Source organism: Bos mutus, chromosome 3, assembly GCF_027580195.1.
Source record: "Bos mutus isolate GX-2022 chromosome 3, NWIPB_WYAK_1.1, whole genome shotgun sequence".
Lineage (NCBI taxonomy): Eukaryota > Metazoa > Chordata > Mammalia > Artiodactyla > Bovidae > Bos > Bos mutus.
In genome coordinates this window covers 76,909,071-76,934,001 of record NC_091619.1, presented here as the reverse complement: position 1 = coordinate 76,934,001, position 24,931 = coordinate 76,909,071, and the positions used below count along the sequence as shown (strand labels likewise).

General features: G+C 41.1%; 1 protein-coding gene across 2 annotated transcripts in view; it reads left to right on the top strand.

The window, feature by feature from the left end:
- The window catches only part of PDE4B (phosphodiesterase 4B), a 548,634-nt gene that overhangs the window by 400,674 nt on the left and 123,029 nt on the right, over positions 1-24,931 (top strand). For both annotated transcript variants that reach the window (XM_070367883.1, XM_070367884.1), the window contains 3 exons: positions 5,456-5,492; positions 5,625-5,695; positions 20,140-20,189. In XM_070367883.1, coding sequence (XP_070223984.1) covers positions 5,456-5,492; positions 5,625-5,695; positions 20,140-20,189 — 158 coding nt within the window. The remainder of the gene's footprint in view (positions 1-5,455; positions 5,493-5,624; positions 5,696-20,139; positions 20,190-24,931) is intronic.

The following is a 24,931-nucleotide window of genomic DNA, read 5'->3' as shown; positions in this document are numbered from 1 at the left end:
TATTCATTCCCTTTTCTTATTCATATATCAAATTATGATTTAAAAAATTTGAACTAGTTTTATAAATTATATGGCTGTACTCAAACAGAAGTTTTTTTGTTTTCTTATCTACAGATTATCTGATCGTTTCTATAGCAGTTACTGTCTGACATACAGCCTTAGCTTTTACAGTTCAAATTCTTCAAGGGACCCAGTGCTCAGGATCTGAAAATTCATCGCTTGCCTCTGAATGTTCTACTCTCATAAATTTCAGAAGTTTCATAAAAAAGTGATTTTGACACAGGGCCCTCTGAATTTTTTTATTTCAGTTCATTTCAGTTCAGCCGCTCAGTCTTGTCCAACTCTTTGCGACCCCATGGACTGCAGCACACCAGGCCTCCCTGTTCATCACCAACTCCTGGAGTTGACTCAAACTCATGTCCATTGAGTTGGTGATGCCATTCAACCATCTCATCCTTTGTTGTCCCCTTCTCCTCCTGCCCTCAATCTTTCCCAGCATCAGGATGTTTTCAAATGAGTTGGTTCTTTACATCAGATGGCCAAAGTATTGGAGTTTCAGCTTCACCATCAGTCCTTCCAATGAATATTCAGGACTGATTTCCTTTAGGATGGACTGGTTGGGTCTCCTTGCTGTCCAAGGGACTCTCAAGAGTCTTCTCCAATACCACAGTTCAAAAGCATCAATTCTTAGGCACTCAGTTTTCTTCACAGTCCAACTCTCACATTCATACATGACTACCGGAAAAATCATAGCTTTGACTAGACTTACCTTTGTTAGCAAAGTAATGTCTCTGCTTTTTAATATGCTATCTAGGTTGGTCATAACTTTTCCTCCAAGGAGCAAGCGTCTTTTAATTTCATGACTGCAGTTACCATCTGCAGTGATTTTGGAGCTCAAAAAAATGAAGTCTGTTACTGTTTCCATTCTTTCCACATCTGTTTGCCATGAAGTGATGGGACCAGATGCCATGATCTTAGTTTTCTGAATGTTGAGCTTGGGCTACCTGCTGTGGGTCCATGCCTGAGCTCCACACCAGCTGAACCCAAGTTGGCCCAGGTGCCCGTGTGCTGCTGGCCAGGCTTCATACTCGCTCACTGTCTGAATTTTTTTAACCCGCCTTGAATCATTAGTTTGTACAGTTTTAGTAGCTCCCTATTCATGCAAAAGTATATCAGCTTTTGGCACTATTTATGTGTGAAATTTGCTCATATTATTTAACTTTTGTTGGGAATTTAGATTCCAGAAATCCAGGAGCCATAGCTGATCTACTTAAGTCTAACACTGTCACTGTATTCCCAACTCACCCAGGATGTCTTCTGAACAATATGAACTTCACAGGAGAAATCTGAACAAATAGTAGGCTATTTCACCCATCTGAAGTTCATCCCCCCAAAAAAGCTTGGGAAGGGGCAGTTCTTGTAACATCTCACCACCCTGCATTTATTACAACTGCATGTCTCTTCACTCTTACTCTGTCTCTCGTTTTCACTCCTCTCCAAGAACCCTGAGGTTCTTCCTTTGAATCTCTCTATATACTCCCATCCATGAAGCCACTCTCTGCCATTACTTCAATGGTTGCCCATTGTTGTAAGTAAGTCCTAAATCTCTAGCTCTAATCCCCATATTTTAGTCTTCCCACTTGCTATTTCCACCAGGATATCAATGAGTATCTTAAAACTCAATGTGTGAGAAAGTGACACATCTCCTCCAACTCCTCCTCACTTTTTTATTTCTACTCATGACTTCACTATTTTCCCAGATACCTGTTCTAAAAATGAAAATAGTGTTTCTTTATGAACCGTATCCAACTAATGCCAAGTCCTTGGCAACATGTTCAGGGTCTCTTCCAGTTGTCTTTGCTTGTTTCTTCCTCTCCCTCACCAAAGTCTACTCATCTGACTGACAGCAACATCCTTCCAACCATTCTTCTTGGCGCTGTCCTCGCTTCTGTCTATCTTTCATGCCCATAGCATTTTGCTTTCCAAAGCACTTTTCTGTTCGCCTCAGTTAGCCAGTTCAGTCACTCAGTCGTGTCTGACTCTTTGCGACCCCATGAATTGCAGCATGCCAGCCTCCCTGTCCAACGCCTGGAGCTCACCCAAACCCATGTCCATCGAGTTGGTGATGCCATCCAGCCATCTCATCCTCTGTCATCCCCTTCTGCTCCTGCCACCAATCCCTCCCAACATCAGAGTCTTTTCCAATGAGTCAACTCTTCTATAAGGTGGCCAAAGTATTGGAGTTTCAGCTTGAGCACCAGTCCTTCCAGTGAATACCCAGGACTGATCTCCTTTAGAACGGACTAATTGGATCTCCTTGCAGTCCAGGGGACTCTCAGGAGTCTTCTCCAACACCACAGTTCAAAAGCATCAATTCTTCGGATGGGGTCGCACAGAGTCGGACACGACTGAAGCAGCTTAGCAGCAGAAGCAGCAGCTTTCTTCACAGTCCAACTCTCACATCCATACATGACCACTGGAAAAACCATAGCCTTGACTAGACAGACCTTTGTTGGCAAAGTAATGTCTCTACTTTTGAATATGCTATCAAGCTTGGTCATAACTTTCCTTCCAAGGAGTAAGCATCCTTTAATTTCATGGCTGCAGTCACCATCTGAGTGATTTGGGAGCCCCCCAAAATAAAGTCTGACACTGCTTCCACTGTTTCCCCATCTATTTGCCATGAAGTGATGGGACCAGATGCCATGATCTTCGTTTTCTGAATGTTGAGCTTTCAGCCAACTTTTTCACTCTCCTCTTTCACTTTCATCAAGAGGCTTTTTAGTTCCTCTTCACTTTCTGCCATAAGGGTGGTATCATCTGCATGTCTGAGGTTCTTGATATTTCTCCCAGCAATCTTGATTTCCAGGTTGTGCTTCTTCCAGCCCAGCATTTCTCATGATGTACTCTGCATATAAGTTAAATAAACAGGGTGACAGTATACAGCCTTGACGTACTCCTTTTCCTATTTGGAACCAGTCTGTTGTTCCATGCCCAGTTCTAACTGTTGCTTCCTGACCTGCATACAGATTTCTCAAGAGGCAGGTCAGGTGGTCTGGTATTCCCATCTCTTTCAGAATTGTCCACAGTTTATTGTGATCCACACAGTCAAAGGCTTTGGCATAGTCAATAAAGCAGAAATAGATGTTTTTCTGGAATTCTTTTGCTTTTTCCATGATCTAGTGGATGTTAGCAATTTGATCTCTGGTTCCTTTGCCTTTTCTAAAACCAGCTTGAACATCTGGAAGTTCACGGTTCACGTATTGTTGAAGCCTGGCTTGGAGAATTTTGAGCATTCCTTTACTAGCATGTGTGATGAGTGCAATTGTGCGGTAGTTTGAGCATTCTTTGGCGTTGCCTTTCTTTGGGATTGGAATGAAAACTGACGTTTTACAGTCCTGTGGCCACTGCTGAGTTTTCCAAATTTGCTGGCATATTGAGTGCAGCACTTTCACAGCATCATCTTCCAGGATTTGAAATAGCTCAACTGGAATTCCATCACCTCCACTAGCTTTGTTCGTAGTGATGCTTTCTAAGGCCCACTTGACTTCACATTCGCCTATCTCACCGCAAACCTCATTTCTTCTGCAGAATTAAGCACCAATTCCACAACCGTTGTTCACAATGTCCATAATATGAGTGTGGGGGACCTTCGAGTATTGTCCTCTGCAAATGTCTGTTATGTACTCAGCTCTGTCCAAACAACCACCAAGCATCTCCAGGTCCAGTATTTTCCCATTTCAGGACCTCTATTCTTGTATTGCTCTCATTAGAAGCATCTACCATCCCTACCTTTTAAAGCCTATACTTGCAAATTCATTTCAAATACCACCTGTTCAATCAAACCTTTCCTGTCTTGTCTGATCTGTAATTAACACTTCTCCTTTGTACCCCCATTAAGTATCTATTGTTCATATTCTCATTCTATATTTATATGATTTATACTATCTACTGCAGTGTTTTGGATTTTTTTTTTTTTTTTTTTTGTCTCCTGTTTTAATTTGAGGGGATCGTGAACTCTGTCAACCATGAATTTAGTCAACCATGCAGGGCCATCAAAAAATAGGAAAACATAATGGTTAATAGCACAGATTTTTGGAATCTGATAGTCTTAGTTCTTCCATTTATTAGCTATGTGCTGGTTAAGCAATGGCTTACCTACTCTGAGCTTTGATATTATCTATAAAATAGGCCTAAGATTAGCTGCTTCAAGTCTTCTTACAAGAGTTAAACGAGGCTTCCCGGAGGACCTGACAGATGGCAATCATTCAAAGAATGCTTAGTCTTGTCAGTGTTCTTTTTATAGTCACTGTACAAAGCAGATGCACAGAAAGTTTACTAGATGAAATTGAAGGGGGACTTCTAGCTAAAAACCACAGTAGAACAGAAAATATTGTACTAAATGAAACCCTAAAATAAAAACCCACACTAAAGAAGAGGTCCCCAAGGATACAGGTGTTATCCAAGCCTGGATCCCAAGGCCTCACCTGATGCCTGGTGCTGGGCAGGTGCTTAATAACCATTGGTTGCACTCTGATAGCTAGCAAATAAGTGCCATATTTGTACAGTGATCGATGATACAAAGCAGATGATCAGACAGTGAAGGAAAGTCACTGTCCACTACTTTCTGCGCAACTTATGATTCACACTGTGATAGCAAATTGGCCCGATTATGTGTCTACAGCTCAGCCCAGTGTGTCCTCTAATGGTTTTAATGGAGATCTTGCTATGTGGATTTAAGGAGATTTATCAAAGCCTGTACCAGAGAGAGAAGTCTCCTGAAAACACACTTCTGAGTATTCCCAAGTACAGAATTTATGTGGCTCAGCTCTATCAAATCTTTGGGACAAAGTGAGAGATGGTGATATGATAATAGTAGGTTCAATCCCTACACTCCCGTAAAAGCTTTTCCTTGGGTACTTTAAGAAAAAAGTTATATTAAAAACAAAAGTAATGGGATTCCCAGACAGAAATCTGTGTTTAAATGGCATTAAGGCTGTGGTTCAAATCAACAAAAGCCAGGAAATCCAAAGTTAACCTTTATCCAGACTGTTAGGCCATTTTTTCCAGCCCTGTGTGTGCCTGTGAGCAGCCCTCCCTTTGAATTTCCTGGCTCTGGCAACCAAAATCCACAAATCGCTTTGAATTACAGTTCTCTGGGTCTGCTATTTAATGAGAATATACCCTGAAGATATAAACTTACTTGCAAGTGTTTTTATGTGTAGCCACTGTAAATCTAGGAGCTATGAACCTGGTGGGTTTTTCTTTTTTCTTTCAAGGTCCTGAAATTCCCATCTCTGCCTAAATCAGTCCTGCCTTATATCCAGGTAGAATGACTTGTCTAACATTTGTGTTGCTAACACCGATGAAGTTTAATGACAGTTTATATGTCATAGTTATAATGCAAATACATTTTAAAGTTTTTTTTTTTTCTCTCTCTCTCTCTTTTCACCAGACATGGCGATGACTTGATTGTAACACCTTTTGCCCAGGTACGTATCATGCTGCCTGGCTCATTCTCACTCTGTCCCTGGGTATAGTTTCTAAGAGTGGTCTGTGAACCTACCTAGCCCTCTCCTTTTGTTCCTAACCACTCCTAACTGTGGAAAATATTTTCCTTTTAGGTCCTTGCCAGCTTGCGAAGTGTGAGAAACAACTTTACTCTGCTGACAAACCTTCACGGAACATCCAATAAGTAAGCACACATATTTGTGAAGTTATGAATCCCTTCCAAAAGGTGAAACACTGAATAGCACTAACACACACAAACACACAACTTAACACTAATGAATGGAAATTTGTCCTCCTCTCTAGGTTAGGGTACATGATAACATTTGGAAGTAGGATGGATCACCATAGTATTTTAGAACTGGTATCACTTCATGGCAAATAGATGGGGAAACAGTAAAAACAGTGGCTGACTTTATTTTACTGGGCTCCAAAATCACTGCAGATGGTGACTGTGGCCATGGAGTTAAAATATGCTTACTCTTTGGAAGGAAAGTTATGACCAACCTAGACAGCATATTGAAAAGCAGAGACATTACTTTGTCAACAATGGTCTGTCTAGTCAAGGCTATGGTTTTTCCAGAGGCTATGGTTTTTCCAATAGTCATGTATGGATGTGAGAGTTGAACTATAAAGAAAGCTGAGTGCCGAAGAATTGATGCTTTTGAATTATGGTGTTGGAGAAGACTCTTGAGAGTCCCTTGGACAGCAAGGAGATCTAACCAGTCCATCCTAAAGAAAATCATTCCTGAATATTTATTGGAAGGACTGATAGTGAAGCTGAAACTCCAATACTTTGGCCACCTGATGCGAAGAACTGACTCGCTTGAAAAGATCCTGATTCTGGGAAAGATTGAGGGGAGGAGGAAGAAGGGGACGACAGAGGATGAGATAGTTACATGGCATCACCGACTCAATGGATATGGGTTTGGGTGAACTCTGGGAGTTGGTAATGGACAGGGAGGCCTGGTGTGCTGTGGTTCATGGGGTCGCAAAGAGTCGGACACGACTGAGTGACTGAACTGAACCGAAGACGTTAGAAATTAGTCCAGATCTTATTAATCTTTTTATCTTTAACACTTAGTAAACAAGAGTTTAACAAATGAAAGGATGAGATTTTTTTTTTCCTTTCTCCTTTTGTATTTACTGCTTGAAAATATGAATCAGTTCAGTTCAGTTCAGTTGCTCAGTCGTGTCCAACTCTTTGTGACCTCATGAATCATAGCACACCAGCAACCCTGTCCATCACCAACTCCCAGAGTTTACACAAACTCATGTCCATTAAGTCAGTGATGCCATCCAGCCATCTCATCCTCTGTCGTCCCCTTCTCCTCCTGCCCCCAGTCCCTCCCAGCATCAGGGTCTTTTCCAATGAGTCAACTCTTTGCATGAGGTGGCCAAAGTATTGGAGTTTCAGCTTGAGCATCAGTCCTTCCAGGGAACACCCAGGAATGATCTCCTTTAGAATGGACTGGTTGGATCTTCTTGCAGTCCAAGGGACTCTCAAGAGTCTTCTCCAACACCACAGTTCAAAAGCATCAATTCTTCAGCGCTCAGCTTTCTTCACAGTCCAACTCTCACATCCATACATGACCACTGGAAAAACCATAGCCTTGACTAGACGGACCTTTGTTGACAAAGTAATATCTCTGCTTTTTAATATGCTATCTAGATTGGTCATAACTTTCCTTCCAAGGAGTAAGCATCTTTTAATTTCATGCCTGCAATCACCATCTGCAGTGATTTTGGAGCCCCCAAAGATAAAGTCAGCCACTGTTTCCACTGTTTCCCCATCTATTTCCCATGAAGTGATGGGACTGGATGCCATGATCTTAGTTTTCTGAATGTTGAGCTTTAAGCCAACTTTTTCACTCTCCTCTTTCACTTTCATCAAGAGGCTTTTTAGTCCCTCTTCACTTTCTGCCATTAGGGTGGTGTCATCTAAGATATATGAGTACTCATCAGTAAAGACCATAAATTCTATTAAAATTATTTTGGATTAAGCTATTAATGAGTTCAGAAGTTCAAATTTAAGATTAAAAGTAGCAAAAGGTCAGGTCCAAGTTGCCTATGTTTTGGTAATATATAAACAGATGCATGTAATTTGATGATTAAGAGTAGCACTATCCTCTCTTCTTTTTTTTTTTTTTTTTTAATTTTATTTCATTTTTAAACCTCTCTTCTGTCTTTAACAAGCTACATAAGCTTGGCCATTTCAACTAACATGGCTGAACTGTGGTCACCTTATCTGTTAAATGAAAGGTTTGAGCTGATCATACTGCAGTAGCTTTCTCCTCCAAAATCATTTCAATCTGTGGGTCTAAGTGCTATGTCGCTCACTATCCAGCAATTTAACAATCATCGCAGAAATCAGAAGGTTATAGAACAAAACTTCCCTGGTGTTTCAGTGGATAGAGTCTGCCTACCAATGCAGGGGACACAAGTTCGATCCCTGATCCAGGAAGATTTTATGTGCTGTGGAGCAACTGAAGTCCATTCATAACAACAGCTGAGCCCATGTGCCGCAACCACTGAAGCCTGTGGGCCTAGAATCTGTGCTCTGCAACAAAAGAAGCCATCCCAATGAGAAGCCTGCATGCCTCAAGAAAGAATAGCAATGAAGAGTGGCCCCTGCTCACTGCAACTAGAGAAAGTCGTGTGCAGCAAGGAAGACCTAGCACAACCAAAAATAATTTTTTTTTTTTTTTTTTTTAAGAAAAGGAGATCATAGAACTCGTGATCCTGGAATGGTAGGGCCAGAGGAGAACTTTGAGACCATTGATTCCGCAGCTTTGTTTTACAGAAGGAGAAATTAGGCCCTCAGAAATCCAGCAAGTTGCTAACAACCATACCATAGGCTAAAGACACACCAGGACAAAACCTTAAGTCTCCTGATTTTTCTAAGCTAGTGTTCACCCTGTAGGAAATCCTGTCTCTCTAGTCTTTCTGAAATTATTCTTCAACCCTCTGTTTTGCTTTTATCCAAATTTTTATTGAATGGCGTTATTAAAAGTAAGAGTAGACCCTACCTTGAAAGCTAACTTTTCCTTTCACTGTTCTATCATTTTTCACGGGGGCTTCCTGTGAGATGGTCCTGCATATTTCTATGGAGTTTTTCCCATCATCAGTTTCTCCTCCTCTGAATTATTCTCCAAAGTGCCACCGTAGTCATCTTTTTCACTACTATGTGGCTGTGTCACTTTCCAGCTTCAGTGGTTCACTGTCTAATCATTAAGATGAATGCAGGTGCTTGGCCCCAAGGGTGTCTTGTGATCTAACTCAAGCTAGTTGGATTGATAGTTGATCGAGTTTACACTGGATGCAGTATACAGGAAAGCTAGAAGCTTTCCCAACCTCATTTGCAGTGGTGAAGTGAGTAAAAGTCGCTCGGTCATCTCCGACTCTTTGTGACCCCATGGGCTATACAGTCCATGGAATTCTCCAGGCCAGAATACTGCAGTGGGTAGCCTTTCCCTTCTTCAGGGGATCTTCCCAACCCAGGGATAGAACCCTGATCTCCAGCATTGCAGGCGGATTCTTTACCAGCTGAACCACAAGGAAAGCCCTCATTTGCAGAGGTGCTCTGTGTTTATTATTAAATAATTCTCAATAATATTTAATTAAATAATTAAATAAATACTCAACAAGTATTTATTCAGATACTATTCATCCACGTATTTTTGTTTGTACTTAACAAATATGTATTGAGCACCACCTTGTACCAGGCATTGGTGATATAATTAGTGACCATAACATACAAGTTCTCTGCCCTTTTCAGGATTTCCATTCTAATGGGACATTCCCAGAGGTACAGAGGTGTACAATCAGACCAGGAGTCTGGCCACATGACATCACGTTCTATCATCTGCGTCATGTTTGTTCCCTGCGTGTTCTATTCTATATCCTAATCATGGACTTACTGTTCTCACCTCCTAAAGTGTCTCTCTCCACCTTCCATTGATTGTGCCACTGAATCTTGCTGGTCCTTTATACACACCTCTGTGTCACCTTCACCAGGATGCTTCCCCCGACCCTGTCAAGCCTGGCTGAGCATCCTTCAGTGACCCCAGAACACTCTGCAAATCATGGATGGGTCTTTGCCACTCCTACTACTAGACTGTGTGTCTTGTAAGGACCCTTGAAAATTACATTTTCTTTTCCTTGACTCTCTAAGAATTAGCAGAACACCTGACAAATAGTGTTTGCTCCATAAGTATTCATCATTAATTCTCTGAATTAATAATTGTTAGGGAAATGTTTTGAAAATTACTTTTTCAAAAGTGATCCTTTCTGTTTCCCCACTTTTTTTTCTTTACAGAATATGGCTTCTGGGGCCTTATTTATCACTTCCTAACTCAATTCTACCTATTGAAAATTATGTGACTTGGGGAAATTATTTCACCTCTCTGGAGCTCAGTTTCCCAGTCTATAAATAGGGTTGTTCTGAGAATGAAATTTGTTGATATTTGTAAAGCACTTATAACAACTTACAGCACATGGTAAGTGCTCAATAAATGTGAATTATTGTAAGTGATGGTTACATTTCTCTTGCTGAAGCCAGAAATAGTGTGACTTTGGAGTTTTCATGTCCATTATCTCAGTTATCATCACCATAAATAAGATTTGTGATGTGACAGGCATGTTGCCTCTGCTCAATGGACAAGGAACCAGAGCTCAGGGAAATCAAATGATTAGTGCAAAAATAGCTCACTTCTGGAGACATGCCAAACCAGTCCTGAAACCTGGCATCCTAATTCTTGCAGTGCTCTTTTGTAAGAAAAACTCAGTTTTTTCCTTCCTGTGTGGTGAGAAACTTAGTTCTTCCCACGTGGGTTCTGTCTTCCTGTGAGTCTTCTTTACTATCCACACAAAACACTTCATTTCTGACATGTCTGGTCACCAATCCATGCAGATTTTTCCCCACAATTACAAGCAAATGTTGGACACCAACTGAATGTCTGATAGTTTAATTCAATCCCAACACTCTCTACTTGGAGATAGCGTCAGATCCCATAAGTGCTCAGTCCCACAAGATTGCACACTGCCTTCCTCCCCACTTTTCAGACACCAGTCACAAGCTCAGATTATCATCTGTGCTTCTGATCACACCAGCTGTAGATTCTAATGAATCTATGTCTATCCTATTTCAACCTGTATCTAATTTATTCTAACCCACCCCTCCCCCAGGTCTCATTAATTTGCCTGAGCTGCTCACAGAATCTAAGGAAACACTTACATATGTTTACCAGTTTAGTAAAGAATGTGATAGAGGATACAGGTGAACAGCCTGATGAAAAGACACACAGGGTCGAGCCTGGGAGGGTCCATCCTCATGGAGCTGGGGTGTATCACCCTCCTAGTGTGGATGTGTTTGCCAGCTTGAAGCTCTCTGATACCTGTATTATTAGGATTTGACAGAGGTTTCTTCACATAGTCATGATCAATGATTATCTCCGTTCCCAGTCCTTCTCTCCTTTCTGGAGGATGAGGGATATGGCTGAAAATTCTAAGCTTCTATTCATGGCTCGGTATTTCAGGTGACCAGCTCCCATCCAGGAGTCACCCAGATGCAGAGTCACCCCTTTAGAACAAAATATGCTCCCAGTGCTCTTCTTTCTTAGGAAATTACAGGAGTTTGGGGAGCTCTGTATCAGGAAGCAGGGCAGAGACCTATCAGATCAGATCAGTCGCTCAGTCCTGTCCAACTCTGTGACCCCATGAATCGCAGCACGCCAGGCCTCCCTGTCCGTCACCAACTCCCGGAGTTCACCCAGACTCACGTCCAACGAGTCAGTGATGCCATCCAGCCATCTCATCCTCCGTGTCCCCTTCTCCTCTTGCCCCCAATCCCCCCCAGCATCAGAGTCTTTTCCAATGAGTCAACTCTTCGCATGAGGTGGCCAAAGTACTGTGGAGTTTCAGCTTTAGCATCATTGCTTCCAAAGAAATCCCAGGGCTGATCTCCTTCAGAATGGACTGGCTGGATCTCCTTGTAGTCCAAGGGACTCTCAAGAGTCTTCTCCAACACCACAGTTCAAAAGCATCAATTCTTCGGCGATCAGTCTTCTTCACAGTCCAACTCTCACATCCATACATGACCACAGGAAAAACCATAGCCTTGACTAGATGGACCTTTGTTGGCAAAATAATGTCTCTGCTTTTGAATATGCTATCTAGGTTGGTCATAACTTTCCTTCCAAGGAGTAAGCGTCTTTTAATTTCATGGCTGCAGTCACCATCTGTAGTGATTTTGGAGCCCAGAAAAAAAAAGTCTGACACTGTTTCCACTGTTTCCCCATCTATTTGCCATGAAGTGATGGGACCAGATGCCATGATCTTCGTTTTCTGAATGTTGAGCTTTAAGCCAACTTTTTCACTCTCCACTTTCACTTTTATCAAGAGGCTTTTTAGTTGCTCTTCACTTTCTGCCATAAGGTTGGTGTCATCTGCATATATATATATAAAATAAAAATATATATTTTATTATCTCACATCTTTCCATTTACTACACTTTCACATTTACTACTATTCAGTCTTCTGCATTATGGGATGAAATCTCTGAAGGTTTTGTAAGAGAGTCATTTAAGAACTTACAGAATAGCTGAAGGTCAGAGAACCTGAGGCAGAGACATGAGCTAGGAAATGGTTTCAAGAATTAAACTGTGAGGAGTGAAACTCTGAACCAAGATGATGGAGGTGGGAATTGAGGAAGAAGGGGTGAATAAGGTACATTCCAAAGGCTTCTTTAGCATAGCAGGACCCCAAACCACTACACTGCACAGCTCCAAGGAGAATTGGTGTCGGGGGTGATGTGATGGAATGTTTTCAGTTACTGTTTTCTTAGCATGGGCTTGGAGGTCTTTCCTCTGTGAAAGTATCAGGGAATTCCTTCTAATCCTGCTGATTAGGTGGCATTAATGGTAAAGAATCAGCCAGCTAATGCAAGAGACTCAGGAGACAAGGGTTCAGTCTTTGGGTCAGGAAGATCCCCTGAAGGAGGGCATGGCAATCCACTCCAGTATTCTTGCTTGGAGAATCCCACGAACAGAGGAGCCTGGTGGGTTACAGTCCATGGGGTCCCAAAGAGTCAGACATGACTGAGCAACTAAGCATGCACACACACACTGATGATTACAGTCTGTTAGCTGAAGCATTTTCTGGGGAATCAGATTTTTCCATAGCCTTGGGGTTTTGAACCACATACAGATGCAGAGTTGCTGTACACAGAGTGTCCTAGGACCATAGCTGCCATACAGAGAGCTCATCCAGAACTGAGGATTGAGGACTCAGGCTGAGGACTGCCCTCCAAATCATGGCCCTTTGTGTCACTTCTGGTCCAAAGCACACTCAGCAAATGTAGTAGATCCCCAGCAGTAAGAAAGTTGCATCTAATTTGGTGTCGTTGTTCAGTTGTTCAGTTGTGTCCAACTCCTGCAGCACACTAGGCTTCCCTGTCTTTCACCATCTCCTGGAGTTTGCTCAAACTCATGTCCATTGAGTTGGTGATGTCATCCAATCAGCCATCTTCTGTCATCCCTTTCTCTTCCTACCCTCAATCTTTCCCAGCATCAGGGTCTTTTCCAGTGATTTGGCTCTTTGCATCAGGTGGCCAAAGAATTGGAGCTTTAGCTTCAGCATCAGTCCTTCCAGTGAATATGACTAATGCTGCTGCTGCTGCTGCTGCTGCTGCTGCTGCTGCTGCTAAGTCACTTCAGTTGTGTCCGACTCTGTGCGACCCCATAGACAGCAGCCCACCAGGCTCCCCAGTCCCTGGGATTCTCCAGGCAAGAACACTGGAGTGGGTTGCCATTTCCTTCTCCAATGGTCATTCCCAAATTCATATCCATATTTGTACAGAGTTGATCCTCCTATTAAGTTCAAGTACTTCCTTAAAATCAACACCAACCAACATGTCCATCAGTAGAGCTTCACCAAAGGGGCTGAGATTGCTTCAGTCTAGCTCAGGCTCAGAAGTGAACATTGGGGCAGCCTGGCAGGGGCAGGTTGGAAAACTGAGGGTCCATTTAATGCACTCCATTCTATTCCCAGTCGATACCATCAAACAAATAAAGACAACTCAACACAAAAATATCTATTAGGAATGTATCCACCAGACTAAGAGGATTGTCCTTCCCACCCCAACCCTGATATTCACTGATCTCAACAACTGAAACAGCAAGGTTCATGGAACTCAGACGTTGCTTTCTGGGATGCTTGACTTGGGTTCCTGAGAGCCATTCCTTGACTTGAATGTAATAATTTAAGTAAAAATTATATCCTTAGAATGGTTTTCATAAGACATGTGGGTAGTGTGTGTTTTCTTTTTAATATGAAAAGGAACTCCCACATAGAACTATACTGTTCACAAGTCAAGATTTCCTTTATCTCTTGGCTCTTTGCTTAGTATAAAATCAGTCCATTGTCTGAGCTTTACCACCCAAAGGGTGAAAAATCTCAGAGTTCCTGTTGAGGTGATTTCCTTGCACTTCCATGAAATGTTTTATTGAGGGCTGCTTGATTGGGCTTGTATTTCTTGGCTTCAAATTGAAACCTATATTTCCTTTGTCCCAGGAATTTTGAAACTAAGGCTTTCATTTAGAGTTAATTCAGATAAGCATCCCTAAAGCATTTACTGGCTTTCAACAGACTGCTGGAGGAATCGCATGTGAATGAGAATGCCTGCCATTCAGCAGTCTGATAGCCAGGGAATAGAGCTGGAGCAAAGACGTGTCCCTCATCATCCAGCTCTGTCAGTAACATCACTAGTATCACTGGTGGCTTCCAGGAGATCATGTTACATCACTGCATTAACATTCTTCCACAGTGTAATTAAATCAACATTATATGAAATCTTTGAAAATTAATAGCCACTGATTTTTTTTTTTTTTTATATATCTGAAGTGTCTTTCATTGCTTTGTGTCCTTTGGCATGGGACTTAAATTAGCTGAGAATAATAAAATCTTGAGCATTCAGAGCTGGAAAAAACCTAGCCAAATTTCCTCAGAGTGAGGGAGGAAATATATGTAAAACCTCTCACACAGGAGCTGGCACATTGTAAATTAGCAGTAAATGTTACTTGCTGCCTGTTCTCCCCAAGTGAGGAAGAAACTGGGAATTTCAGTGAGTTGCCCAGGGCTATATAGTTAGAAGGTGCCAGAACCAGGATTAGAATTCCTGTCTTCTTATTCATAGTCCAGCTCTTTTTCCACTGTGCTATTCAGGGCTGGAAAGTATTAACTGCTGTGGCCATATTATCCTCCCTATTAATATCACCACCTTTACAACCCAGGGGTAGAACTTATGATTATTCCATAAGTTAGGGACCTTTGGACTCACAGTGGCCATTTTCTTCTGGCACTCCCATGCCCCACAAGCAATACTGCACCCACCAGACATCATTCGTTCATTTAAAATATAGTGAGCTTCTTCTTTCTACTGGATCTTGAGAAAAGTGACAGACCTTTATAAATGTTGTTGTTGTTTAGTCACTAAGACCCCATAGACTGTATAGCCCTCCAAGTTCCTCTGTCCATGGGATTTCCCAGGCAAGAATACTGGAGTGGGGTGCCATTTCCTTCTCCAAGGGATCTTCCTGACCCAGGTAGTCCTTGCTTTTCTGAAGCTTACACACACAGATGCTTACCTGAATTAATAGCTGTAAATAAAAGTTATATTTTCAAAATAACTGCTAGGACAAAGGAATTTAAATTATTTAAATTGTGTAGTTTTAAAGAAGTTATTGGAAGAATCAGGTGCAATGCATTGCTGTACTATTAAGGAAGCAGAGATTTCCAATATTTAGGGTCTCTTATTTCTATGTCTCTTTTTGCAGACATTTTCTTTGGAACTCAGGAAGATAGGTAAAATAAAAATATTTAAAAATATATTATTAATCTAATCAACACCTATCAGCTACCTATGTTGTATCAAATATTTTGCCAATTCCAAGGTTACAAAGGTGAATGAGATTCAGTCTTTGCTTAAAGTTCTCACAGGTAAGTTGAGAAGATGGGAAAATGGGAATTGTAATGCAGTAAGAGCAGCACTAGGGTGAGACAAGCATGGAAAAGTACAAGTAACGCAATGACTAGTCAGAGGAGGGAAGATTTCTCTGAAAAGGTGATGCTTGAGTGCAGTCCTAGAACATGTAAAGGAGTTTGCCACTTAAAGAGGAAGAGAATAGTGGTCAACTGAGCGAAACAGATTCAAAGGACACAGCAACACAAGCATTTTCTGTGTCTGAGGAACAGTGAGGAGTATGTAGAACTAAGGCTATATGGAAAAAGGAAACCAGATAAAACATTCATATGGTGCTAGGCTTCTCGAATCATTTTCACATCATATAGTTTTCTAATATTTATGGAGTTCCTACTCTTCACAAGGCAGGTTGGTAGGTCCTGCAGAAGGCATATGGAAAGGGATAATAACTGGACCCCACCATCAGTGGGTCATAGATTAGACATGGGGATAGTCCATGACCATATGAGTTGTAACATGACAAAATAACCCTAAAGGTACAAATACAGTGCCAGGGGAGATTAGTGGAAGGGTCATTTTTTAGCTAAGAGAATGATATTTTCAAGAAGGAAGAAATTTTCCTCTTTTCTTCTAGGTTTTCTTGGCTGGTCTAAGAATTAAGTTGACATGAGACAGATTAATAAGAGAAAGTCAAACAAATGTCTAATAACATGTGTATATGGAACAGACCCAGGAAAACTGAGTGGTGACAAAATGGCTGAAACCCTCCCCTTAAGCAGCATTTTCAGCTAAAGACAAAAGAGAATATTGTGGGGTAGGGAGTTGGGACTTGAAAAGGAAGGAAGGCAATTGACATGGAAATGGAAAAGCAAATGTTTGGTAAATAAATGTTTGCTGGGCCATATGGAGACAGACAGTGAAACATAGAATGGAATTTTGACAAACAGACTCTCCTGGGTTCCTCCCTGTCTAGTATACCTAATTCATACTACTCTTATCTATTGTGATAGCTCTGTTCCTCTATTGACATTCCTTTAGTTAGTGAAGGGAAAGCTCAGTCTTTGGGGCCTTTTCAGCTTGAAACCATTCACATGCTAAGAGACATTTGGGGTAGCAAGTTTTCCTCCCCTATAACCACATTCCTTGGAGAAGGTGGCATTTGAAGGTGTGATTCTGGATACCAGGTCTTTTTTTCTTCCCCACACATCCAAGCACCAGCTAGGTGTCCTATAAGTCAATGAAGTTCTAACATGATTTACTTGGAGACAATGTCAGACCCCACAGGTTAAGGGCCCAGTTCTATGAGACTGTCCCCCCAATACACACGAACACACACACACACACACACACACACACACTTCAGACCCCATTGGCAAGCCCAGGTTCTTGTAGGTATCTGATCCACTGGCTATAGGTTGGAAGTTCCCGTGACCCCTTCCTTGGGTTCAGTTAACTTACTAGAAGAGCCCACAGAGCCTGGAGAAACATTTTACTTACTAGATCACAGCTTTGTTATAAATGGATATGACTCAGGAATAGCCAGATAGAGGAGGTTCCGGGGTTGAGGGGTAGGGGGTAGGGAGGAGAGGATGGTAAAGCTCCCAAGCTCTCTGAGTGCATCATTCTTTCTGAATGATGTTCACCAACCCAGGTTTTTTGAGTTTTTATGAAAGTTTCATTACAGATGTATGATTGATTAAATTATTGGCCACTGATGGTTGAATTCAATTTCCGGCCTCTCTCCCCTCCTCAGAGGTTCCAGGTGGGCCTAAAGTTCAAACTCTCTAATCGCGTGATTGGGTAGTCTGGCACCTAGCCTCCTCCTTAGGTTACCTATTTGCTGGTCCAAAGGTCACTTCATTAATATGTCAAAAAACACATATCAAAGATGGCCTTCCTCACTTTGTTGTTGTTCATTTGATAAGTTGTGTCCAACTCTTTGCACTCCCATGGACTGCAGCACAACAGCCTCCCCTGTCTTTCACTATCTCCAGGAGTTTGCTCAAACTCATGTCTATTGAGTTGGTGATGCCATTCAACTGTCTCATCTTCTATTGTCCCTTTCTCTTCCTGCTCTTAGTCCTTCCAGTGAATATTCAGGGTTGATTTCATCTAGGATTGACTGGTTTGATTGACTGGTTTCCTCTCCTCACTTAGGAAACTCTTAGGATTTTAGGAGCTCTGTGCCAAGAATTGAGCCAAAGACCAAATATATATGTGTGTGTGTGTGTGTGTGTGTATACATATGCATAGTCAAGCTATGGTTTTTCCAGCAGTCATGTATGAGTGTGAGACTTGGAACACAAAAAAGGCTGAGCACTGAGGAATCGGTGCTTTCAAATTGTGGTACTGCAGAAGTCTCTGGAGAGTCCCTTGGACTTGCAAAGAAAAGGTCAGTTTTCATTCCAATCCCAAAGAAAGGCAATGCCAAAGAATGTTCAAACTGCCTTACAAGTGCGCTCATTTCACATACTAGCAAAGTAATGCTCAAAATCCTTCAAGCTAAGCTTCAGCAATATGTGAACCAAGAACTTCCAGATGTAAAAACTTGATTTAGAAAAGGCAGAGGAACGAATTGCCAACATCTGTTGGATCATAGAAAAATGCAAGAAAATTCCAGAAAAACATCTACTTCTGCTTCATTGACTACACTAAAGCCTTTGACTGTGTGGATCACAACAAACTTGAAATTCTTAAAGAGATGAGAATACCAGACCACCTTACCTGCCTCCTGAGAAACCTGTATGCAGGCCAAGAAGCAACAGTTAGAACCAGACTTGGAACAATAGACTGCTTCAAAATTGAGAAAGAAGAATGTCAAGGCTGTATACTGTCACCCTGCTTATTCAACTTATATGCAGAGTACATCATGTGACATGGCAGGCTAGATAAAGCTCAAGCTGGAATCAAGATTGCTGGGAGAAATATCAACAACCTCAAATATGCAGATGATATCATCCTAATGGCCAAAAGTGAAGAGGAACTAAAGAGCCTTTAGATGAAGGTGAAAGAGGAGAGTGAAAAAGCTGGCTTAAAACTCAGCATTCATAAAACTAAGACTATGGCATCCAGTCCCATCACTTCATGGCAAATAGATGGGGAAGCAATAGAAACAGTGGTAGACTTTATTTTCTTGGGCTCCAAAATCACTGAGGATGGTGACTGCAGCCATGAAATTAAAAGGTGCTTACTCCTTGGAAGAAAAACAATGACAAACCTAGACAGTATATTAAAAAACAGAGACATCACTTTGCCAACAAAAGTCCATATAGTCAAAGCTATTGTTTTTCTAGTAGTCATGTCCGGATGTGAGAATTGGACCATAAAGAAGGCTGAGCATCAAAGAATTAATGCTTTTGAACTGTGGTGTTGGAGAAGACTCACATGTCCCTTGGACAACAAGGAGATCAAACCAGTCAATCCTAAAGGAAATAAATCCTGAATATTCATTGGAAGGACTGAAGTTGAAGCTCCATTATTTTGGCCACCATATATGAAGAGCCAACTCATCGGAAAAGACCCTGACGCTGGGAAAGATTGAGGGCAGGAGAAGAAGGGGACAACAGAGGATGAGTTGGTTGGATGGTGTCACCAATTCAATGGACCTGAGTTTAAGCATACTCTGGGAGTTGGTGAAGGAAAGGGAAGCCTGGTTTGCTGCAGTCCATGGGGTCGCAAAGAGTCAGACAGGACTGAGCAATGGAATAGCAACAGCAACAAGGTCAGCAGCATCAGCATCACTTGGAATGAGTTAGAAATGCAGACTCTTAAGCCCAACGCTGGCAGACTGAACCAGAAACCCTAGACGTAAGGTTCAGCAGTGTGTCTTAATCAGCTCTCCAGGTGATTCTATGCACCCTAAAGCTTGAGGGCCACTGCTCATTCCTGTTTCTGGGAGGCTTTCCAACAATGCACCGGGAATCCTGGAGAGCCTGGCAAAGCATGAGAAGGATGGCAAGAAAATTAGGGTTTCTGGGGTGGGGGATATAAAAGATAAATAAAGAAGAAATAAAAACAAGAAAGAAAAGGAGAAAGAACCCCTGTAATTGTGGGGCATGGGTTTATCTGCTTGCTTCATCTGACTCTCAACTTGAGCAGGCTTGCTTTGTGATATAGAAAAATGCCCAGTTCTACCAAGAAAAGGCCTTTCCATAAATTAAGCCACCTGGATTACTGTTCCTAATGGCTCAGGGATCTTTGGTAAGTGACTTCACTTCTCCCACTCTCAGGTTTCTAAGGTGTAAAAGTGGGAGACCTAGACCAATTCACATCCAAGCATTCCTCTCCTTTAAGCACTGCCCGAAGGATTGAGATTTGCTCTTACATTTGATGTCATTTCTGATCAAGTGTATCATCTTCAAGGGCCACCCGGGGCAGGGAAATCTAAAACAGAAGGACTGGTTAGGGACCTGGAGTAAATGACTTCCTTCCTGGAGTGTTGGAGCATCCAGGAGGCTGGGCAGAGGGAAATTCCAGGCCATCTGGATGTGAGAATCACAGTCATCACCCGAGTTACAGGAGCCTGCCTTCCGGAGATGGCATGATGTCACTTGATAGCTCATTCTGACCTGGAAAACTCCTCAGTGATCAGGGGGTGTAGGGAAGGGTATTCTTACAGAGACTCAGGCCTTCTTTTCTCTCCCTCTCCATAGGAGGTCTCCAGCTGCTGGTCAGCCATCTGTCTCCAGAGTCAACCTGCCAGGTAAGCCATGTCATCAGGCTTATCTCCATATTTCAAAATAATAAATGTACCTCTTTTCTAGACCCTTTTCTAGAATAATAGCGTTTGTTTGCTCCCAGTCTGTGTCTTGGTGACTCTTTTCAAAGGCAGACTAGAACTTTACTGTAGTCCACATGAAACCAAATGAAAAGCAGCATTAAATAATTTTCCCATCGTATGCATGCCTCCAATTTCAGAATGTGATGGATGTGTGGTCATGCTGCTTCCTGGAACCAGAGTCGGAGTACAACCTTGACCTCAGCTTGCCGGCCCCAGTGAACTCCGGGGGAGCTAACCTCAAAGGCCCCAGGTGCCTCTGCATTGGCCTGAGGGCCCCACAGTGAATGTTAGTGGTTTTCCTCTTAGCGTCAACTATACATCCCACTTGAATCTACATCCTTTCCAGGTGTGAAACCAAAAGCTTTTTCCAGGTCACAAATCATTTCCCTTGGAGGTCATCCAACTTTGTTCCTCAAAGGTGTTTTTTTAAAAAAGAAACCTAACCTCTTGTTTGTTAATACTGTGCATATGCTTCTCATGTGGAGTTGAGAGCTGCAGAGAGGAAGGGCCACATTGAAGGAACATCTATCCTGGAGATGTGTTGAGCATGAAATTCTTCTTGCATAAGATGCAACCAGCTAGATGACATTGTTTTAAGTGTGAAATGGAGTTTTTCCTCTTGAATCTCTCCCACTAGTAGAGCAGTGGACTTGAGTAGAACCACAGGAGAAACAAGTAAGATGAACTCATGATGAGATCACCTAACACTTAATGTTGCCTCATAGGTGTCTGTATTTCCATTTAACACCTAACGTTGCCTCATAGATTTCTGTGTTACCCTTTGCTTTATTCTTATGATCTTTCTTGCTCAGATGCTGTGTTTTCTTCCTGGTATGATGGTCATACATATAACAGAAATAATACACAAGTCCAACTTTTGAAAGTAGAGAACAAAAGCTGGGGGTCCCATTGGCTCATTGGCTTCTGAAGTATTTATGGTACATGCCTTAAAAATATTTTTGTGAGAAACAGATTGAGAACAAGAATAAAAGGAAGATATTAAGTAAGGTCAAGTCCTAAGACATAAAATTAAAGAAAATGGTAATCTATCCATGAACTATAAAAACCTTGATGTGCTGATGTACTATTTCCTTTAGAAGTTTTATGAAAAGAAACTAAATAACTAGAGTGTCTTAACATATAACTGGTATTACATACTTGGAGATCAAAGTGGGTAGTTTTGAAACTCCTATCATTTCATCATCTTGGCCGACTCATAAGACATTGTCACTCCCATTTCTATTAGCCAAATTTCCCAAGATGCTTTTGACAGCAATTTGAATCTTTAAACTATGTTTTCTTTTTCTTATAATGAATACTGACAAACATTAGGAAAATATGTGATATTTCGAGTTCTATAAATCAGCTCATTAGCTAAAGATGCTGTTGGAAAGATCATATTGTGATTATTGGCACAATAACTACAGCTTGGCAACTGGAGAGTTCTTTTGCTAAATTCTTTTAAAACAATGGACCAAAGAAATGACAATAATACTTAGGCAATTTGTTTTTGTCTGTCTTTGTGGCAAACTACAAAAATCCTGACTTTTCATTGGGAAGAGAATGTAGTGATACCAATTATTACGTAATTATAGGTTTCAAAACCTTCTTAACGCTTAACCACAGTCAAAAAAGGAAGGAGGACACACACATCCTGTGTTTTGTTCTTATTATCAGCTTAAATAAGTCAAGCAGATTTTTCCTGTTATTTTAATATTTATCAGCATATGACAAAGAGGTGTGTTTAAATAGAAACTTTAAAGGGGAATGAAAAACAAGTGGCTTACAGCACACAAAAAAATTGAAAACTGGGTTGCTGCTTTAAAAAATGATTTATCATGATAATGAGACTAGGTTTCCATTTATTAGCACTAATGCTGACCTTATGCATTTCTGTTGAAATCTAAGATAAAAGATACATGAAACCCACAATAATTTAAACAGATTTAACAACAACCAGTTGTGAAAGTCTGGCTGACTTAGGTAACTATATTTTTGTACAAAAAGCAAGTTTAAAACAGTGACGGAGAAAAGCCAGAGGAAACCTTTATTTTAAAAACATTTTTTTAAAGACAATCTAAATGGAGGAAATGGAATTTATTTTAAAAGTTATTTGTCAAAAACCATGGTTAAACTGGTACCTTTGCTCTTACAAATTGATCAGTAACTGAGTAAATTCATGAGGGAAATCAAATCCAGCCTCTCAGTCTACAATACCTTTTCCCTCAGTGTTTTTTTTTAAAAAAAAAATCAGTGTAATTGTTCCCTTTTTTGTGTGCTATGGAAAGAATTCCATTCTAGAATATGCTACAATTTGTGGCTTATATGCCTCCTTCATTGGAGCTTCTTGAAGTCAGGGGCTGTCTATACTGTATTCATCGCCTTATCATTTAAGATGCTTCTGCATGGTTATTTTCACATAGCAGGAAGATAGGTAAAAATTAAACTGAGCAGGAGAACTACATAAAGTTTGGGGACTTTATCTTAAAGAAAAAGCTCATAAATTAAATTTTAATAATGAGTCAGTATTTTATCTCCATGGCTATGATGAGTATTCAACTGTGTGTTTTTACTATTTTTTTTTTTAAATCAGTTATTACATCAAAATTGAAAGAAGTTTGAAACATACTCTATAGCTGCATGATCTAAATCTCTATGGTCATTTTTATAGGTTTCGAACAAAAAAAGTTAAACCTAAAAAGTTGGCATTTTGTGCTTTAAATAGGAAAGCCAGAGTAGAATAATAGAGGATTTAAAACCCAGAATATAGAGCAATGTGGAAATCATATGCTCCTGCATTAAGGAGAAAATGTAGTAAATCCTCCTGGGGGTGTTGAAAATGTTAACACTGTGAAATTTAATGAGCATCTCAATTTTTATCACATTTTGCCTTTTTGCGGGCCTGAATTTCAGGCCTTTTCTACATGATGTGCAAGGATTGGAACAGAAAGGGCAAAAAATAGAATTGAAAAAAGAACACTCCAACACAAGGCAGAGCTAAAGTTCTGTCATCTGTATACAGTCAAAATGGAAAGTTGAAGTAATTCTTAGGATATCAGGCCCCCAAATTGTTTTCAAAAGAAAAAAAAGATAATTGAGGAAAATCAATGTGTGTGTGTATCTGTGTGTGTGTGTGATGAATGTTCCAGTTTTTCTGCCCAAACCATCCCTTGCTTTTGCATGGATTTCAGTAGTGATCACTGGTATATCATGAAAGTAAGAAGATACTGAAAGGATAAATTGTGTTCACTGCATTTACAGAATGATCTTTGCTTTGCAAAAGGATTAGGGAAGTATTCCTTTTAATGGCCAGCACTTCTGAGTATTATAAATGTGACTTGATTTTTAATAATATGTGTCATATATGACATATTATATGATATTACATATTATATTGAGATGGCATCACCAACTCAATGGGTGGGCATGAGTTTGAGCAATCTCCAGGAGATAGTGAAGGACAGGGAAGCCTGGCATGCTGCAGTCCATGGGGTTGCAAAGAATCAGACACGACTGAGCAACTGAACAACAAAATCATATATAGAGCACTTTAGCAGCCAAATCAATGTGTAAGGTGAAATATTTGATGCTAATTTTCTTCTTCCAAAATTTACTAATGAATGTATTTGAGCAGGAACATCACCCATGTAACGTTATAAACAACAGCCCCCAAGGCCATGGGTCATGGGAAATGACAGCAAACTGTGTCACAAAGATGACTAGAGGATTGCATTGAGGACTTCAGGCTAGACTGCTGCAGGCCCGAAGTCTCTCTCAGCTTGGCTATCCACAATCTCGATTCATGGGGATTTTCAACACCGTCAATTAGTTGTATTTCAAGGAAAGCCTGTGAATGGAGAAATAGGATGAGATAATATAGGGCTTTCCAGTAAGTCTGAAATAGGTTGGCCTACGTGAGAAACAGACTTAATTAATATTTTTTTAGTGCTCATGGGAATCCAGTTCTTCTAAAACATGTCCTCCAGGACACGCTAGGGAGGAAATGGCTTTTTACTGGTTAATAAAACAGAAGAAACTTTCTCCTAAGAAGCCTATTTCTCAGTATGAATTTCTTCCATGTCTTTGCTTGATTATGAACATCCCCTTGGAGGTTCATGTGGGTGTGTCAGACACAGGGTCTATTTGAGGAGCAAACAAGAAGCTCCATGAGTTACCTTGGAGTAGCTCAAAAAGTAAGAAATTCAGAAAGTCATGACCTTGATTCATTTCTCATTCTTTGCCAGAGTAGCCAGAGCCTAGACTGAGAGATGGACTGTGTGTGCATGAGTGAAGGGCTCTCTGAGAAACACAGCAGTGGCCTGAGAGCTGATCTGAGTCAGATGACTGGAAATGAAGCCCAACACAAGCAGAACTTGGTTTTCACATTAAGCAAGAAATGTCAAGCAGGGTTACAACACTTATGAACAAATACTAATAAAATCAATTTTGTTACCACAGGCTGTGGCCACCATGACAAAGGAGAAATTGGAGGGAATTACAAAGGAAAGGGGGCTTCCCAGGTGGCGCTAGTGGTAAAGAACCTGTCTGCTCTTGCCTGGAAAAATCCCATGGCGGAAGAGCCTGGTAGGCTGCAGTCCATGGGGTCGTGAAGAGTCGGACATGACTGAGTGGCTTCACTTTCACTTTTCACTCTCATGCATTGG